This window comes from Suillus bovinus (genome assembly GCF_016758785.1).
Source record: "Suillus bovinus strain UH-Sbo-P2 chromosome Unknown EDB93scaffold_40, whole genome shotgun sequence".
NCBI lineage: Eukaryota > Fungi > Basidiomycota > Agaricomycetes > Boletales > Suillaceae > Suillus > Suillus bovinus.
Genome location: NW_024542096.1, coordinates 120,704 through 137,431, shown reverse-complemented (window position 1 = coordinate 137,431; position 16,728 = coordinate 120,704). Strand labels below are relative to the sequence as shown.

At 49.5% G+C, this 16,728-nt stretch overlaps 5 protein-coding genes across 5 annotated transcripts; 2 read left to right on the top strand and 3 right to left on the bottom strand.

The window, feature by feature from the left end:
• Positions 1-199: 199 nt before the first annotated feature.
• On the bottom strand, positions 200-2,581 carry EDB93DRAFT_1208115 (uncharacterized protein). The gene is made up of 2 exons (XM_041451012.1): positions 2,256-2,581; positions 200-2,202 (listed from the first exon to the last, which is right to left on the bottom strand). Exon 2 carries the CDS (start codon positions 2,191-2,193, stop codon positions 544-546), a length of 1,650 nt encoding a protein of 549 aa, XP_041306233.1. The 5' UTR covers positions 2,194-2,202; positions 2,256-2,581; the 3' UTR covers positions 200-543.
• A 461-nt stretch (positions 2,582-3,042) lies between these two features.
• Positions 3,043-4,675, bottom strand: EDB93DRAFT_568363 (uncharacterized protein). Its single transcript, XM_041456742.1, has 4 exons — positions 4,596-4,675; positions 4,186-4,524; positions 4,059-4,118; positions 3,043-4,000 (listed from the first exon to the last, which is right to left on the bottom strand). Exons 2-4 carry the CDS (start codon positions 4,489-4,491, stop codon positions 3,236-3,238), a joined length of 1,131 nt encoding a protein of 376 aa, XP_041306232.1. The 5' UTR covers positions 4,492-4,524; positions 4,596-4,675; the 3' UTR covers positions 3,043-3,235.
• Positions 4,676-9,744: 5,069 nt separating this feature from the next.
• EDB93DRAFT_1154693 (uncharacterized protein) lies at positions 9,745-10,387 on the top strand. Its single transcript, XM_041449832.1, has 2 exons — positions 9,745-9,911; positions 9,983-10,387. Exon 2 carries the CDS (start codon positions 10,091-10,093, stop codon positions 10,328-10,330), a length of 240 nt encoding a protein of 79 aa, XP_041306231.1. The 5' UTR covers positions 9,745-9,911; positions 9,983-10,090; the 3' UTR covers positions 10,331-10,387.
• Positions 10,388-10,520: 133 nt separating this feature from the next.
• EDB93DRAFT_1251826 (uncharacterized protein) lies at positions 10,521-12,005 on the top strand (the record flags this gene model as incomplete). The annotated part of the gene is made up of 7 exons (XM_041453207.1): positions 10,521-10,811; positions 10,867-11,076; positions 11,125-11,208; positions 11,263-11,387; positions 11,435-11,588; positions 11,644-11,810; positions 11,861-12,005. The coding sequence occupies 7 exons, from the start codon at positions 10,521-10,523 to the stop codon at positions 12,003-12,005; spliced, it is 1,176 nt and encodes a 391-aa protein (XP_041306230.1).
• A 234-nt stretch (positions 12,006-12,239) lies between these two features.
• On the bottom strand, positions 12,240-14,460 carry EDB93DRAFT_568315 (uncharacterized protein). Its single transcript, XM_041456741.1, has 13 exons — positions 14,167-14,460; positions 13,989-14,101; positions 13,895-13,927; positions 13,821-13,840; positions 13,644-13,682; positions 13,546-13,574; positions 13,479-13,492; positions 13,426-13,431; positions 13,173-13,193; positions 12,979-13,119; positions 12,697-12,922; positions 12,597-12,645; positions 12,240-12,536 (listed from the first exon to the last, which is right to left on the bottom strand). Exons 2-13 carry the CDS (start codon positions 14,038-14,040, stop codon positions 12,342-12,344), a joined length of 825 nt encoding a protein of 274 aa, XP_041306229.1. The 5' UTR covers positions 14,041-14,101; positions 14,167-14,460; the 3' UTR covers positions 12,240-12,341.
• Between the last annotated feature and the right edge of the window lie 2,268 nt (positions 14,461-16,728).

Here is a 16,728-nt window from a genome sequence, read left to right as displayed (position 1 = left end):
ATCCCCCGACCGTTGAGTGGATCCAAATAGCTGAGCTAGATTTATTCAACTTAGACTCGATGGCTAAAATATTAGGGATGATATAGAACGCGTGTTACAAATTTATGGTGAATCACACTGGAGGAGATTTATGACCGTGGTGCATCATGATGAGTCCTGCCAGATTAAGTTGGTACGCTTCTCAAAATTGGGGCGTACAGGGAATCAGGCGTGATGGAAAGTTGGCCACTGAACTTGTTGCTAATCTATATTCGGAGTCGCATTCTGGATTATAAGCCGCTGTCTAAAGTCAAACAATCAAAAGGTCAGAAACCGATGGTATCTCGAATTACGTGTGACAGGTAAGATATTTCTATGGATACAAGCTAGCAAGGACTAAATACCAATATTCTTCTATAGATCCAACTCCATATAAACACTAGTGCTACAAAATCGTAACCAAAAATGCTCAGCAAGATACAATGAGATCAGCGTCAATAAGCGTTCGAATTGATGGAAAATAGATAGAAAGGTCATGAATGGACTGGCACTACACTCCGCCTCCTACTTTTTCGAGGACTTGAAGAGGCCTATCATGTTAAGCCTCGGCGGCTTCTTTGCGAGAGTCTTCTTGGAGGGGAGACTGAGTGAGCCGTTGTTGGATTGCGCGGGGAGTTTGCTACGATCGTCCTCGTACATGATTGGAGCAGCAGGGGTAGGAAAAAATGCAGGCTCGAACGAAGACTCGAGGAAATTCTTACGGGTGCGCTCAGCATCCACGGGAGAGTTCGACGGCTGCTTCAGTGCAGGGCTGGGAGGGGCGAGCGTCAGTGGCGTAGGGCGTCTGCGCGCCTTGCCCTTGGGCTTAGCGACACCACTTGCACATGCGGAGATCGTAGACTGAGGGCTCTTGGGAGATGCAGAGCCTATGGTGAATGCCTCGTTCAAGAGGTAGTCGGGTTTGCGGAGGTGCTTGGCAGCGCGCCCAGGGCGGGATGGGAGCGCGAGGACAGACATTCCTGGTTTGCGAGTAGCGAGGGGAGCAGGAGCGCTTCCGAAGACAGCAAGATCATCCGTGTCAAGATGGTCAGTGGGCTGGATGATGTAGCGCGGATCCAAGTCAGAGTCTCGGGATGAAACGCTGATGCGATGGTTTTCATCCACGTCAGGGTTAGCGGAGGACGATTTGTCCCCGCCAAAAGTAACCCATCCCAGGTCACCCGTGCCACGAGCGGCACCATCCTCGCCGCCGGCGAGGAGATGGCGGTACTCCCATTCCTCTTCCTGATCCCACCACATACCACCTTGGCCATCGCGGTGGATATCGCCAACACCGGCAGCACCAGCTCTGGCCTGAGCCTCCATGACACGCTTGATGTTAGATTCCATGCTGCCACCATCAGCAAACTGCATAAGCGCGAGTTCATTGGCAAGAGGTGCAGGGCGCATGTGAGCGTACTTCGCCTTCTTGCGCTTGACCACAGCAGCAGATGACGCTGCTGCCTTTGCCTTCATCTTTGTAGGAGACGAGGGCGCCGCGGACTTGGATCTGCTGTGGCACTTCAGTGCGGACAGGGAGCGTAAGCGTGTAAGGCCGCGAGACTTGCGTGTCGGTGATACGGGTACAGGAGGTATTGTGATTTGGTACCCGGCCTCAGCAGTGCGAGGCTGGACCGCGATGGGAGTCTTAGGGAACTGCAAAAAGGCAGAAGTATAACCGACAGAGGTGAGGTCAGCTTTAAAGTTCTGTATCGAGGGGGTTGCGGCGTTGCGATAGGCAGTGGAAGGGGTGTCTGAAACGTTTAAGAAGTACCCCGATGAGCCACGGGCGGACGTAATGGATGCTCTGCGACCGCAGCCGATCGAGGGACGGCGACGCGGAGAACGCGGAGAAATAGATGCAGGGGATCCAGGCTGGACACGGGCTGCCCATGCGGTGATGGTAGAAAAAGTATTCGAGCGGGGGCGGATGCGCGGGGGAGTGCAAGGAGCAGCCGCCCCAGCGTACGAAGGCGGGGAAGGCAGTGGCTGTGTGGGACGCTTTTTAGGGGGCGGGGGATGAGCCAGGAAGGCGTATCTCGGGGGATGACCTGCTCGAATCGTAATATCCTGTGGCACAGCTTGGAACGGGATAGTAGACATGGATACAGACTCGGAATGAGTGTATAGTTTTAATGAATCGATATAGGAATAGATCTTCACAGAAGTATCCATCTGTCTATTCTGTGTTGGGCGCATTAGTTGGTTGTTGTCTAGAATGGAGACATGGGACTTACAAGTAACGCGCTCGGAAGGGTAGTTATGGTCTCTTGAATAAATGGAGACAAAAAAAGCAATGTAGTGATCCCAGTGCAGATGGTCTATTGATATATGGAGTTGGTAGCGTTGCGGAGAATTAGTAGAAAGATGAAGATATCAGAAGAGTTGGATGATGATTCTAATGATTAGCAGACGCGAGGCTAGCTCAACGGTACTAGATGGGTTTTGTAACTGGATGGGCGTCTGCTTTTGAGGGATAGCCTGGACAAAAAGCTGTAGTATACGGCCACCATTTGGACAATAGTTATCGTTGTGGCCTATAAACCAACCGTGGCAATTCGTGTGTTGTACAGTTGTATAAATCCGGACCAACAAGCATTGTGTTTCAGGACCCCATAAACTCTGTTCACATCGGCTGTTTCCGTACCTTATTGTCTTCCGCACTTGACTTCAATGACTTCCCTCCATGGTCAATTAAAATGTGAATTAGAGTCAGCACCGCACCTGCTACCAGCTTGCTGGAACAGCACCACCTCCAGCGATGGCTCCTTGAAAATTCATATCGAGTGGTCAGGGTCTCTCTGTTGATACAATGCTTGCCTAATTTGGAAGGTCATTGACAACGCCATCACTGATGTACTTTTTTTAGTCACTTGACTTGGCATAAACGATTAGCGACTGGCCATGGTTAGAAGGATAACAATTGGAAAGACGAGAAATGCAAGTTGCTCTGTTATATTCTGCTTGCTGACACAAAGGTGCGTGGCCTTCCATGGCTACCAATTGATTCACACTTGCTAGCCTCCGCTGACTCGCTAGCACACCCAGCGCACGGCAGAAAATAGTTACCGGAAGCAGTCCCATCACTTGAAACCATATAGAATGATGGACCATAACAAAAGAGATGCTGTACATTGCTTGTAATACACGTGCACGTTATTTTCATCAGAATAGGTCTCTGTGATATCTGTCAATATCAACACTTCTTCATCACTCTCTAAGATCCGCGACCACGACCTCTAAAACCTCTCCCGACATGGATGACGCCTGCTCTTCCGCGAGGAGGTGCACCCCTCGATACAGGCCCTGTCACAGGCTGTACGTCAACCTCTGTAGAGGGGCGAGGCGCACCAATCTGTGCATTATGGGATCCAGCTCGGGGATGAACCGCGGTTGCTATCCTCGCTCTCCCTCTACCACCTCTTGGACCGAACGCGTGAGGATTAAATTTGCTGACCTGCGGGTTGTGCATCTCTGGATGAACAAACCCCCCATTCTTTCCACCTCTTCCGAACCGTATCGATGGCGGGACCAAAGATAGAGAGTTTATCGAGTTTGTCAATTTGTCTATGTCATGGTCAGCTGCAGTCTGCACTGCGCCATTTCCTCGCCGTGGTGAGATAGCGGTTCGTGTGGGTATTTCCTCGAGCTCTTGATGGTAACGTATTTTTGGCGTTGCTTCTCCGTTTTGCTCGTCACCACTGCTTGACTCTTCATTTTCGCCTTCATCGCTATCTTCTTCATCCTCATCTATGACCATTTCGTCATCTTCGGAGTCCTTCTCGTTCTTATTATCCCTGGGCTTCCAGGTTCCTCTGATCATGCTGGCGCCATCTCCCCAGCGTTTAAGTAGACCACCAACACCTTTGTTTGTAACAGCGAAAAAGTACTCTTTTGGGTATGAGTGTGCTTGAATAAGATGTAATCGACGTGCTTTGGGCGTCTGGAATAATCGTGGACATGATACAAGATGACAAGCAAACTGTGAAACGGATGAGGAAGTGAGAGTATGCAGAACACTACAGTGAAGTAGAGCGCACAATTTTATCCCCCCTATCTTTGCGAACAGCAGCAAGTGGATCATGACATTCTGTTTGATGCTATCGATAATCGATCATCGATGTCAGCGCACCCACATACGACCTCGCTCGTGCGTAGTCCACTCACGAGCTCCAGCAACCTTGCATCGGGAAACACGAACCCACATCCCTTCTGCTCACAAACTTGCGCGTGGTATTTTCCATAATGCAATTCTAGATCTCTCGAATTTGCGATTGGTGTCGGGCGGTTATGCGGCGGATTACACGTCGGGGGCAGTGTGCAGAGCAAACGGCGATCCCCTGTTGTTTCCTCTGCAGTGCGACTAGACTTATACATGGGTTCAGGTTCTGGTGATAGCGATTTTGAAGTCGATTGAGATGGAAGCGATAATCGTGAACCCGAAAACGTACGTTGCCGTTTGTTAGACGACATTTGCGTCCTTTACGTCTTCCCCACCTTGATAGTCTATTATGTAACGAGGAACGAGTGTAGGAACAGAATTAAGTCTTTGCGCAAGCGTCGGAAGCAGTACGAACCTTCTGACTTCGTACTGTGACGTCGCGCCGTATCGTCTCAGTCGTCCTCAACGACAACGTTCTTCCTCCTTTTCTTTTCTACATTCCTTCTGCTCTTTCTATCACTCTCAGAAACACCCAGTCAATTTCTCAAAACACACTCTTAGCAAACACTCCAAATTCACCCGGCCTACCATGGAACGCATCTTAGCGGACCCAGCGCTGGAAGCGCAGCCCAATTTCGAGTCAGCAGCGTACGCGGGATGGCTCAATGCCCTTGTGGCAGGGGGCATAGCCAGAGAAGATGCACTCGAGCAAATGGCTGTGGGCTGGAGACTCGAGCGCCAGGAGCGCATCCTCCTTTGGCAGCAACAGAATGAGGAAGACGCCCGCACCTTGCAAGAACAGCTAGAGCGCGAGAGAGCCGAAAAAGAGGCTGAGGAACAGTTAGAGAGACGCGAAGCTGAGAAGAAAAAGCCCAAGATTAACGATTTTGATGATGGGGCCGTTGTCGCAGACGTTATCATACCTCGCCCATCCCAGTATGCCATCCAAAAGGTCAAGAACATGGAGTACGTAGAATTATGGTACTTCAGTCCTGACGGTTGCCACGAGGCTGCCACCACCTCTAGGTCCACATCAGACTCAGATGATGCTTTTGGCTTCGCCAAAGTGGATGGTATGGTCGCCCTCAAGACGATAGCGTCTTTCAAAGCTTCTCAGAAGGCTCTACAGGACCACGACCTATCTTGGCGGCAATTCGACCTCGCAAAGACCAGCTTTCTCGTTCACATTGAAAAGAACAATTGGCCGCAAAAGCATCAGCAGGCTTAGCGTTATTTTTCACGCTCATTACCAACCATGAGCATCGCATGCGTCCACGAGGAGAAAAGGCTCTGCTTCGCTACGCGGGATTTGTGCGCCGTGAATGGCATGATCGCTTAGCGCAAGACCAAGGGTTCAATATTGGTTTATTCAATAATGCCCTGTACAACTCGATATCCGACGATGTCTGGGAGGCCGAACGAGATGAAGGTCTCAAAATGGTGCGTAGCGCATTACCCACCAACATTCAATCACTGACCAAATTCTTTATATATTCAATCTCACGTCGGAAACGAACCCCGCTGGCTGTCTAAATGCTTTCACTCTTGGCTGTCCTTGCTTTTGGGGTACAATTCCCCATCTGCTATCCATGTGCTATTGCATATATGACTTCGTCTTTTGTCTTCCGCTCTCCCTTGCTTGCGCTCTCTACGCTGTCGCTCCATCTACCCTCATGCTAACTCAAACTCCCGCTTTCACTGTGTCCCTCTCAAACACTTAACCGCTGCTTCGCTTACACCCACACTGCTTTCGCACTTTCCTGTATACCATGGCTTAACAAAATCTTTGCTTTCATATAATTGTTCGAATCCTGGCTTACTCGAATCCTTTCATGCTCGCTCTATTGCACTCAGTTGCAACATTCGCTCGCAGTTCCCAACACTTCTTCCCGTTCTCGGGGGAGAGATGTGAGTTCCAGCCGAAATGGGCACGCAGAGACAGTACCTTTTGTGAATGATGGCCGCTATCACCCATACCGCCCTGCTAACCAAATGGCGAAAAAACTGCAGAAGTTGCAGCAGTTTTTTCCAGCGGGCGCAGGCCAAACCAGCCCATCAGCCTGCGCCCTCTGCCTTGGCCGATTCCGTCACCCCATCCACAAATGTGCATCCGAGTTCCTATGGGACAAACGAACCAAAACTCGATGTCGTCGAAACGCAGAGGGTCATTTGGTCAATCCAGAGGGCCTCGAAATCTGCTACGACTGGCAGAGACCCAAGGGATGCACCAATCCCTCTCGAGCTCACGTGCACGAATGTTCGGGGTGCGGAGCAAAGGATCACGGAGCTCAAGACTGTCCTCAAAGCGAGAGCATCTAATGCTATCACTCCCTATAGGCCCGAGGCCTGGCTGCAGCTTCTCATTTCGTCAAATCTCATACGTAAATATGCACATATTCCGAATGGTTTTCGCTTCGGTTTCATGGGCAGTGTCCCAACCATATCTCAAACTTATATCCCACCTAATAGCCCCTCGCTACATGCACATTTTGACGCTTTTGCTGCTATTCTGGACCGTGAATATTCCACTGGTCGTTATATCGGACCTATATCTAAATTGGAGACTGAAGAACTCATCGGTCCTTTCCAGACAGCCCCACTCTCCATGGTTCCTAAGCCAGGAAAGCCAGGAAAATTCCGCCTTGTGCAAAACCTCTCGTTCCCGCTTCGTCCATCAGCCACTATATCATCCATTAATTCCTCTATCGACTCTAACTTATATCCGTGCACATGGGGTACAGCATCGACGATCTGTCTACTCATCTGGTCTCTCCCCCCAGGATCTCAGGCAGCCGTTCGTGACGTGGCCGAAGCCTACCGCACAGTACCTCTTCATCCTTCTCAATGGCCGGGCCTGGTTGTCAGGACAGGAGAAGACAGCTTCGCCATTGATTCTAGCTTTTGTTTCGGGTTCTCGGCATCAGCAGGAACCTATGGCGAGGTCGCAGATGCTGGCGCAGACATATTCCGATCACAAGGAATTGGCCCGATATCCAAATGGGTGGACGATCACCTATTCATTCGGATTCTGCGAGAGCACCTTGCTAGCTACAATAACCTGCGCAAATCTCGTGCCGCTATCATTGCACGAAATGGTGGCATGCTCATTGAAGGAGGTCGAAAATGGTATCGGGGTTCAACTATGCCTGACGACAGAATTGAAGAGTTTGATGAAGACTGTTCGTTTCCCATCATTGATCTCTCAACAGCCTCCCCACGATCCCCAGAAGATGCTCGCTTCACATTTTGCTTTGACGACATCAACCGCCTATCCAAAATTCTCGGAATACCCTGGGAGCTGGCAAAAGACATCCTTTTCTCGTCATGTGCCCCCTTTATTGGCTTCCTCTGGGACATCGAGTCGCGTTCTGTCTCGATCCCACAGAGCAAGAAGGAGAAGTACGTGGCAGCTATCAAAGAATGGGAGATTCGATCTTCACACACGCTACGGGAAGTCCAGGAGCTTTATGGGAAGCTCTTACATGCTTCTCTGGTCCTCCCAGCAGGAAGAGCTTACCTCGTTTCTCTCGAGACCATGCTATCCATTTTTCACGACCGTCCGCACATGCCTCGTTCCCCCCCCAAGCACACAGGTAATGACCTCCGGTGGTGGAAAGCCAGCCTCTCACAATCACTCGTCTCTCGGCCAATCCCAGGGCCCGTCGAAATCATTGACCCCTCGGCTTACTCAGACGCTAGCTCAGGCACTGGTATCGCGATTTGGATCAATGGCAGATGGCGAGCGTGGTGTCTCCTCCCAGGCTGGAAAGCCGAAGACAGAGACATTGGCTGGGCAGAGGCAGTCGGCATGGAATTCCTCATTATTGCACTCCTCGGTTTATGCCCAACGGGCAGCTGCATCAAAATATTCGGGGACAACCGGGGAGTCGTTGAAGGGTGGTGGAAAGGGCGTAGCCGCAACAGGGCCACCAATACCGTCTTCAAAAGGATCCACGAGCTCGCCGCATCTACGCAATGCACTTTCCTCACGCGCTATGTACCCAGCAACTACAACCCAGCGGATGGCCCATCCAGGGGAATCTACCCTCCCTCAGACCTTCTGCTTCCCCCAATTAGCATCCCCCAGCCACTCCAACCCTTCGTCACGGACTTTGACAATCCCGCTATCCCTTCTGAGTGCCATGCATGCAGTAAGAAACTCAAAGCGCTCCCACACGTCAATGACCGAGCCCGCTCACGAGAATCAGCTGAGCACCTCAATGACGAGCTCCGTCGTCAAGGAGAAGAGCTCTTTAAAGCGACGCAAGCTTAGTAAGTCAGCGAACATCACACTGCAGGCTTCCCCCTCATCGAGATTCTTAGTTGCAGCTTATCCTGCTAATCTCACCCCTCATATTTCCGTCCTAAGACCCCATTGCACAGCAAAAGACAGGCTCCGTCTTTGGCGACCAGCCACAGACGACACATCAATATCTTGCCTCCCCCACGCAGATGCACAGCGCATTCAAGATGTCATGATCCACGCATGGGCTGGCAGCACCCAGGAGGCATATGGAAGCGGCATCCTCGCCTACCATGTTTATTGTGACTCGCACTCCATCAATGAAGCCATGCGTGCACCCGCGTCTTCTGAACTCATTTCAGCTTTCATTTCAGACTTAGCCGGATCATATTCAGGGAAAACTATATCAAGTTATGTCCACGGTATTCGCGCATGGCATATTTTGCACGGAAAATCATGGTCCTTAGATGATGACAAAATAGATGCTATGCTGAAAGCGGCCAAGAACCTCACGCCCTCGTCATCAAGAAGGAAGAAAAGACCACCATACACCGTGGCTTTTATAACTAGCATCTTGCAGAAACTAGACCCCAACAACCCTCTCGATGCTGCAGTGGGTAGCTGTCTCACAACAGCCTTTTATTCAATGGCCAGAGCTGGAGAATTCACGATCCGAACTCTTTCATCATTTGATCCCTCCATTCACGTCAAACGCTCCGACATTCGTCACGAAACAGATCGCAATGGGCTCGCGACTACCATTTTTCATTTACCCCGCACGAAAACATCACAAAACGGGGAGGACGTTTTCTGGGCGAAACAAGAGGGTCCCACTGATCCTGAGGCCGCATTATCCAACCATCTCAACATCAACAACCCCCACTTCGACATCGCACTCTTTTCCTATAAGTTCGGCGAGGCACACCGTCCTTTGACGAAAACAAAGTTCATTGCAAGGCTTGCTCGCGCTGCAAAGGATGCTGGCCTCGACCCATTGCAAGGCCACGCTATCAGAATAGGTGCTACCTTGGAATACCTCCTCCGAAACATCCCATTCGAGGTCGTCAAGACAATGGGAAGGTGGGCCAGTGATGCCTTCCAGATCTATCTTCGAGATCACGCTCAGATTCTCGCACCATACCTTCAAGCAACACCCGCCATTCAAGATGAATTCCTGCGGCACACAATGCCCCGCATTCGGTAACGGCTTCTTCATGTAAGCATCCATTCTCCTCCTAGTCTTATGGGTATCTTCGGTTCGCTCGATGCGTCGTCGAACTCCTAGACAGTTGGGAACCGCAGCTCACCTTTTATCTGGCAGGACACGCAACTCGGGACCGGGAGGCGCTGCGCGCCTTCGCCCAAATCGCTCAGAATAGGATATATCGAGGATCGTGGACATCGAATGTTCATAGCACGGTAGTAGAGGCAATATTAATTGAATTCTCCAAGCAGAACTGCTCCAAGTGACTCGCAAAGATTGATAGTCTATTATGTAACGAGGAACGAGTGTAGGAACAGAATTAAGTCTTTGCGCAAGCGTCGGAAGCAGTACGAACCTTCTGACTTCGTACTGTGACGTCGCGCCGTATCGTCTCAGTCGTCCTCAACGACAACGTTCTTCCTCCTTTTCTTTTCCCCACCCACCGCTCCCTTTTCAACATGCGATGGTTCGTGCCAACACTCAAGCATCGCTCATCGCTCTCCCTCTTTGGTGGTCCGGACTGCGCCTGATCCCTGTCATGAGTAGCTCGCGATGGTTTTCTTTTCCCTCCCACCCTCGCAGCTCACCTTTTATCTGGCAGGACACGCAACTCGGGACCGGGAGGCGCTGCGCGCCTTCGCCCAAATCGCTCAGAATAGGATATATCGAGGATCGTGGACATCGAATGTTCATAGCACGGTAGTAGAGGCAATATTAATTGAATTCTCCAAGCAGAACTGCTCCAAGTGACTCGCAAAGATCGTTGCAAGCCACCAGGAGAATGTCACTCGATCGGGAAGGAGACGCCGCGGAGATCGAAATTCATGTGTCACACAGGCGTGACATGTGGGTTCGGTCACATTTCTTTCGCCTCCACCGTTCAGTGTCTTGCGATGTCGTCAAAACGCAAATGGGACCAAGCTGCCCCTGAATCAACACCTTCTGAATTGGACTCTCCTGTAAAGGCGCAAAAAACTGATGAGGGCAAGACTGCTTCTGAAGCTGCGGCCGCTGCCGCTGCTATTGCTGCCAAAATTGCCGCACAGTTTAGTGCTGGCGGTGGCATCGCCGGGAGTATACAGATCGGACAGAAGGACCCGCATGACGGAGATTTTACTCATGACATTGATATCAATGACGTCCGGAATCGGTATATGTTGACGAAAGGTTCTACGCAGTCCGAGGTATGTGTTTTGAATGACAATTGTATGGCCAGCTATCTTCTAATGTTGCAAATAGATTCATGAGGACACGGGCGCCTCAGTCAGTACCAAGGGTGTGTGGTACCCGGATCGATCAAAGGCAACGGAGAAGGACCCTCCATTATACCTTCACCTTTCGGCCTCAAGCAAGGAAACGTTGCAAAGGGCAATTGACAAGGTTAACGAGCTAATAGCAATTGATCTTGGCCCACTAGTAGAGGACAAGAAGGATAGATTGCGCGAAAAGGTTGTGTAATTGTTCTAACGTTTCACATTTGGCTTACTCTTCCCCCAGCGTAAATGGCCAGAAGAGAAAATGCCCGTGGGCCTCGAAACCATTCGCAATTTCAACGTTCGTGCCAAAGTTGTTGGGCCGCAGGTATGTCCGAATTTCCTTTGTGTCGAGCATTTTAAGAAATAACACTTGTGCAAGGGAATGTTCGTAAAATATATCCAACAAGAAACAAGTACGCGCGTGCAGATAAAGGGTCAAGGGTCAGGCTTTGTAGAACAAGAAACCGGCCGGGAGTCGGATGAACCTATGCACATACATATCACGTGAGACTTCTTGCATTTGACTGTTCGTATGACTGACACTTTAGCAGCGGGCCAGATGAAAACCAAGTAGCTCGCGCTAAAGTGCTCACGGAAGACTTGCTCGAAGTTGTACGCTCTGAGCATGCCAAAGCACAGGCAGCAATGATGCAGCAACAAATGGAGCTGCACCAAGCACAAATGCAATTTTCACAGTACCCGATGGTAAGTTTAGTCCTCTTCTTACATATAATGTTTTTCAGTCAACATTGATTCCTAGGGTGGGTATGGTGTTGCACCACCTGCACCTGACAACGCACCTCCTCCACCACCACCTGGGGAACAGCCTCCCCCACCTCCAGACGGTAGTGCACCTCAACCACCATATCCAGGTGCACCAACTGGCACCCCAGGGCCAGACACCCAAGATGCATATGCAGCATACTGGTGATTTTTCTTCGAATATTCTCCTGTATTTGTCCTTACGGTGATGGCAGGGCACAATACGGCTACGATGTCAACTCAGCGCAGTTCAAGGAGTGGGCTGCGAGTCAGCAAGCGCAGTATTACCAAGCTTACGCTGGACAAACAGCCGCGCCCGCACCAGGCGACGGTGCACCTCCACCACCACCGCCAGCATAGAAAGCTGTTGTATTTGATGCTTTCATTATGTAGCGATCGTACCTTGCTTTATATCTGTGTATTTTCGGTTGGTGCATCTCAGGCTCATCGACGTACCCCTTGCTTTGTTGTAAGTATTGTTCACACAAGCTGATACCATACCATGAGCGACGATGGATGATCATCCAGTTCAACCCGCGCCCGCACTTGCGACGAACCACATTAATAACAAATCATTCGATCTTCGTAACTCTTTCAACAGATCAAAGTGTGACTATCAGGCGCTAAAGGAAAAGTGGCCACCTCGCTCTACCCTGATCATTTCTGTCCTCAGGCTGAGCAACCAGTATGCCTGAATTATGCGATAAAGGAATTCATCTCGTGCTGCTCGAACCTCGGTGGCGAAGTCAAACATACACAGTCTTCGAACATCGTACTGACTTCTACACAGTCGTCCTTGGCATGCGTGTCCCAAATACTGATGATGAGACGAGGTGCGAGAATAAATGGCGCGGTATCATTGAAAAGCTCTGAGAGACTCATTGCTGGGGTCTACGTAGTACGAGCACGTATGTCAGCTGATCTCTGTGTAATCATTCGGAAGTATCATACGGGAATATGAGCCCACAATACCACCAGCAAGATCTGGTTTGTCAAATTCCTGGCGGGAATCGATGAATACTTTCACATCTCACTAGATGAGAGGACTTACAGAACAAAGTACAGGATATGATACCGAACGATCATCACCATATATCTATTAGTCTTCATGTGAGTTTCCCTCTGTTCCTTAAGATGCCTCGCGAGGATGGCAGCCGCGAGAACGACTAGTAAGATATCATAGCACACAATGGGGATAGAGGTATAGATTGCAGGCATAGGCCCTATGTTGAAAGAAAGGGTGCAGTACTTGGCATTCGGAGTTATGAATTCTACCACTGTGCAATGAGGGCAGGGTGAGCTTGCAGACAACTCAATTTCAGTAAAAATTTACCCGAAAATGCGCTACGTCTACTGTATAGATAGATGTCTGCCCCGATTGAGAGGGCAACGATGGGCAAGAAAAGTCCTACTAGAACATAAAGTAGGAGCTTGGATTGATGGAATATGGCATAAAGACGCCATATGAGGATGGCTGCGGGCGCAAGATGTCAAACCCATAGTGAGATGCGAGAATGTATATCATACCTTCTGCAAACCAGAAATACACTGAAAATCCCCATTCAATTAGGACGATAAGAGCGTAGCCTAATTCCTCATAAGGATAAGTGAGAGAGTATCGGGTTGAAAACAATATACTTGCAGCTATATAAGAGGAAAACGGCTATTGAGACTTGCTTCTAAAACGAGCTTGGGACGTACGGCTAGAATATGGGTCAGCCTAAAACTATCTGGATGAAAAGCATCAATACACTGACTGATTCAGGTATATACAACAGACCTCCCCCTGGCGCTAGTCAGTCGATAATGGGTCGGCTAAGCAGAGCTACGCACAGAAGCCGCACAGCCTGGTGAGTGTCAGCATGCATATGTGCCGTGTCAAGGAGCCATAATGACGTACAGTGCTAGGAAAAGACCAAGGTATCGGACCTAGCGTAGCAAGTAAAATATAGTACAACACATAACTTGATAAGTGCTTTCAAACAGGGCGAAACTCACAACGAGGTATAGGCATGACATTAGCGACAACGGTCGTTTCTAGATTCAGTTAATTTCCGGGTTGATATAATTGTGCAGATCTGGGTTGGACACTGACCCAGACATAATTAACCTATGCCGATAATACTAGTGATGAGCACCTGACTGACAGAAGAGATGACCGTGACCTTGATTTACCTCTTTGTCCAAGAGAAGAACTAGACAAATTTGCATTCAGCATCAATAGCAACAATGTTCGTAAGGCCACTAACGGTACTCGTATACCATCAGTGTAATGATTGGTACTGAAATCGATGTTCAGCACAATCATGATGGTCACACATCAGTTGAAATACGCTAACGAACCACCTGCATTGTTGTTCCAGCGGAGACCAGCAACAATTTCTTGTTCTGACATGAGACTGCACAGATCGAATGGGAGCCTGAGGAGGGGACTGATGGGCTGCTATCGTTGATAACTGATATACAGACGTGATGGTCGACCTGAAACCGTGATGCTACCGAGTAAGTTGCCCGAACTTACCGTATGTCGGCATCACGAACTTCTATTCTCAATAGAAGCCTTTAGCTAGAATCAAGGGTAAGTACTGCGCGTGGATTTGTGTTCGGAACGTTCCTTTGAGTTCGATTTCCAGAGTTAAACTCCTTTCAAACAATCAGCAAAATAAATTTCGGTTGTGTGTTGGAAATCAACCCGTCAACGCAGTAAGTAGGCCAGCCTGAGCGGAGTTACCATAGTAGGAAACTCCGTCTAACACTCGCTACTTACTAAGAGTCCGAGTTGATCGACGAAGTACTAGCACACACCCGTTGTGCCTTCGGCACAGGAAGCAAAAAAAGAGCGCTTCGCGCTCTTTTTTGGCTTCCTGGCCTTCGGCTTCATCCTACTTTGGGTGTCTTAAGTCTTGACCTTGAATACTTGCTGTGCCAAAGGCACAGCAAGGTAAAGGAGCGCTTCGCGCTCCTTTGCGAGGTGCCTGCGGCACTTTGCCTTACTAATGATCATAGTGCATTTTGAAAACAATTACATTTTTGAGCAGCATTTCAACACAACTAAAACTACATGATACATCACATCCGAGTCTGTTCTCTATATAAAAGTACATCATATGTACATCAATCATCAACAGGAATTGTAATTCTTCTAAGCACTTCTGTATACACTACATTCGTCGTCTTTGAGCCCTCTTCACTCTCAGGAAAGATAGCAAACACTCTATCTGGGTGAGTGCAGCGAGATAATGCAACATAGAGCTGTCCATGGCTGAACACGGGAGTCTGCAAATTAAGCCCAACCCACTTGACGCTTTGACCTTGCGCCTTGTTGATGGTCATAGCAAATGCGACATGAACGGGGAATTGGCGACACTTGAGAGGAATGGGGTTATCTTCAGATGTGGCATCCAGTGTTACGACTTGGATGGTATCTGTTGGTGATGCTCAAACAGAGCGTGTGTCGTCAATGATTGAGGACGTCCTTGGGCTAGCCCAAGGTTAGGGGTCTTACTTGGCGAGGCTTCGGCAAGTAAGATTTGACGCCTATGTCCAAATCGGGTAGCTTATGTCAAGCGGGTGCGAGACGATAAGCTATATCGGCCAAAGCTTACAACACCTGAAGGTTAATCGTAAGATCGTCATTAATTAGAAGGACAGAAGTCCGACTAGTTAACAGGGGCTTTGCTTGTCGACGGAGTCGATGAGTAAAGATCGAGACTATAGGCTTATCCACGAAGAGCAGATAAGAAGATAGAATATAGACTGCTGGCAAGGCAGAAAGGATCACTCTGGTGAGAGTAGGAGGTCAAGAACCAAGTAGATTCAAGTTAAGGAATATAGTACATGGTAGCGAGTTTATATAGAGGACAGGAGACGTATTAGTGGGTGATAACTCATACTACCAGGAGAGGCAATCGGTAAAGGGCATAACCGTAAAAGGAAAGCACGTTCGTGTTGAGGCACAGGCGAGGCAGAACGTGCTGGATAAGAAAGTGAGTCAACGGTCGAAATAAGAAGTGAAATGCGCAGGGGCACGATCGTGCAGCTGTGGAGCTAAGTATAAGTAACATGTGCGACTGCGCACTGAGTCAAAGATCGAGAAAGGGAAAGGGGCAAAGGGGATGCATCGTGCATCATATCATAGGTTACCATCCAGACGGTAAGGGCAAGGGGACTGTCCACAGGATCAGTCAGGTGGTGGGACGGAGCATGGGTATGCTTCGTCAGCGAAAGGATCCGGCCAGATGTACTGGCTCTGCTGAAGTGACAGATAGAGAGCGAAAGGGAATGCGAGAATGACAAGGATGACCAGGGTGAGGTCGGGGTAAGGGTATGATGCAAGGGCTGATACGAGGAGGATTAGGAGAAAAATGGTAGGGGCCCAAGCATCTAGATGTTCTTGTAACATCCAGGGTCATGCGAGGGATTAGGACCGTGTCCCGATCATCTTGGCAAGCTTCATTGACTCCATCTCTAAGAATGCGACACTTGAGGATGCAAACGGTCCAAGACAGCAGGATCATGCGAGTTCCATTATAGAGGCCCTCGGAGGGGTTCAAGTTGCGCAACAGCATCAGGGGAACACCTTTTTTGACCTCCAATTTGTGCAAAGGGAAGCCTGATGGGGTGAGGGTATGAAGGAACTCTGTGGGGATGTAATTGTATTCCCTCTCGCTGACCGAGTCTGCGCTGGTGAAGACCGCTTTATCTCCAGGGAATGATTCAAGAATGGTGGTGTTGATCTCATCCACATCGGTGTTCTTTGCGGAGAGGATGGTGCATTCCAGGAAGAAGGAATCATCCACTGCAGGCTGCCCAGGGAGCAGAACTGGAGAGTATAGGGTGTTGATGAGAGACTGGACATCATTGTTGGGGCAGCACATATGAATAGGGAGGGTCACAGTTCCGTCTTCATTTGTGCCCTCACCAGCTCCAATCTCAAGGAGCCACCTTGCAAATTCATCAGAGGCGGGGTCTTGACCAAGCCGCATATTTCTCTTGAGGTGGAAGATATGAAGCTTTCGCCAGAGTTGAGATCTGCAAAGGGTAGCGCCCACTATCTGCTCCCTGGATCCATGGGTCACCACCG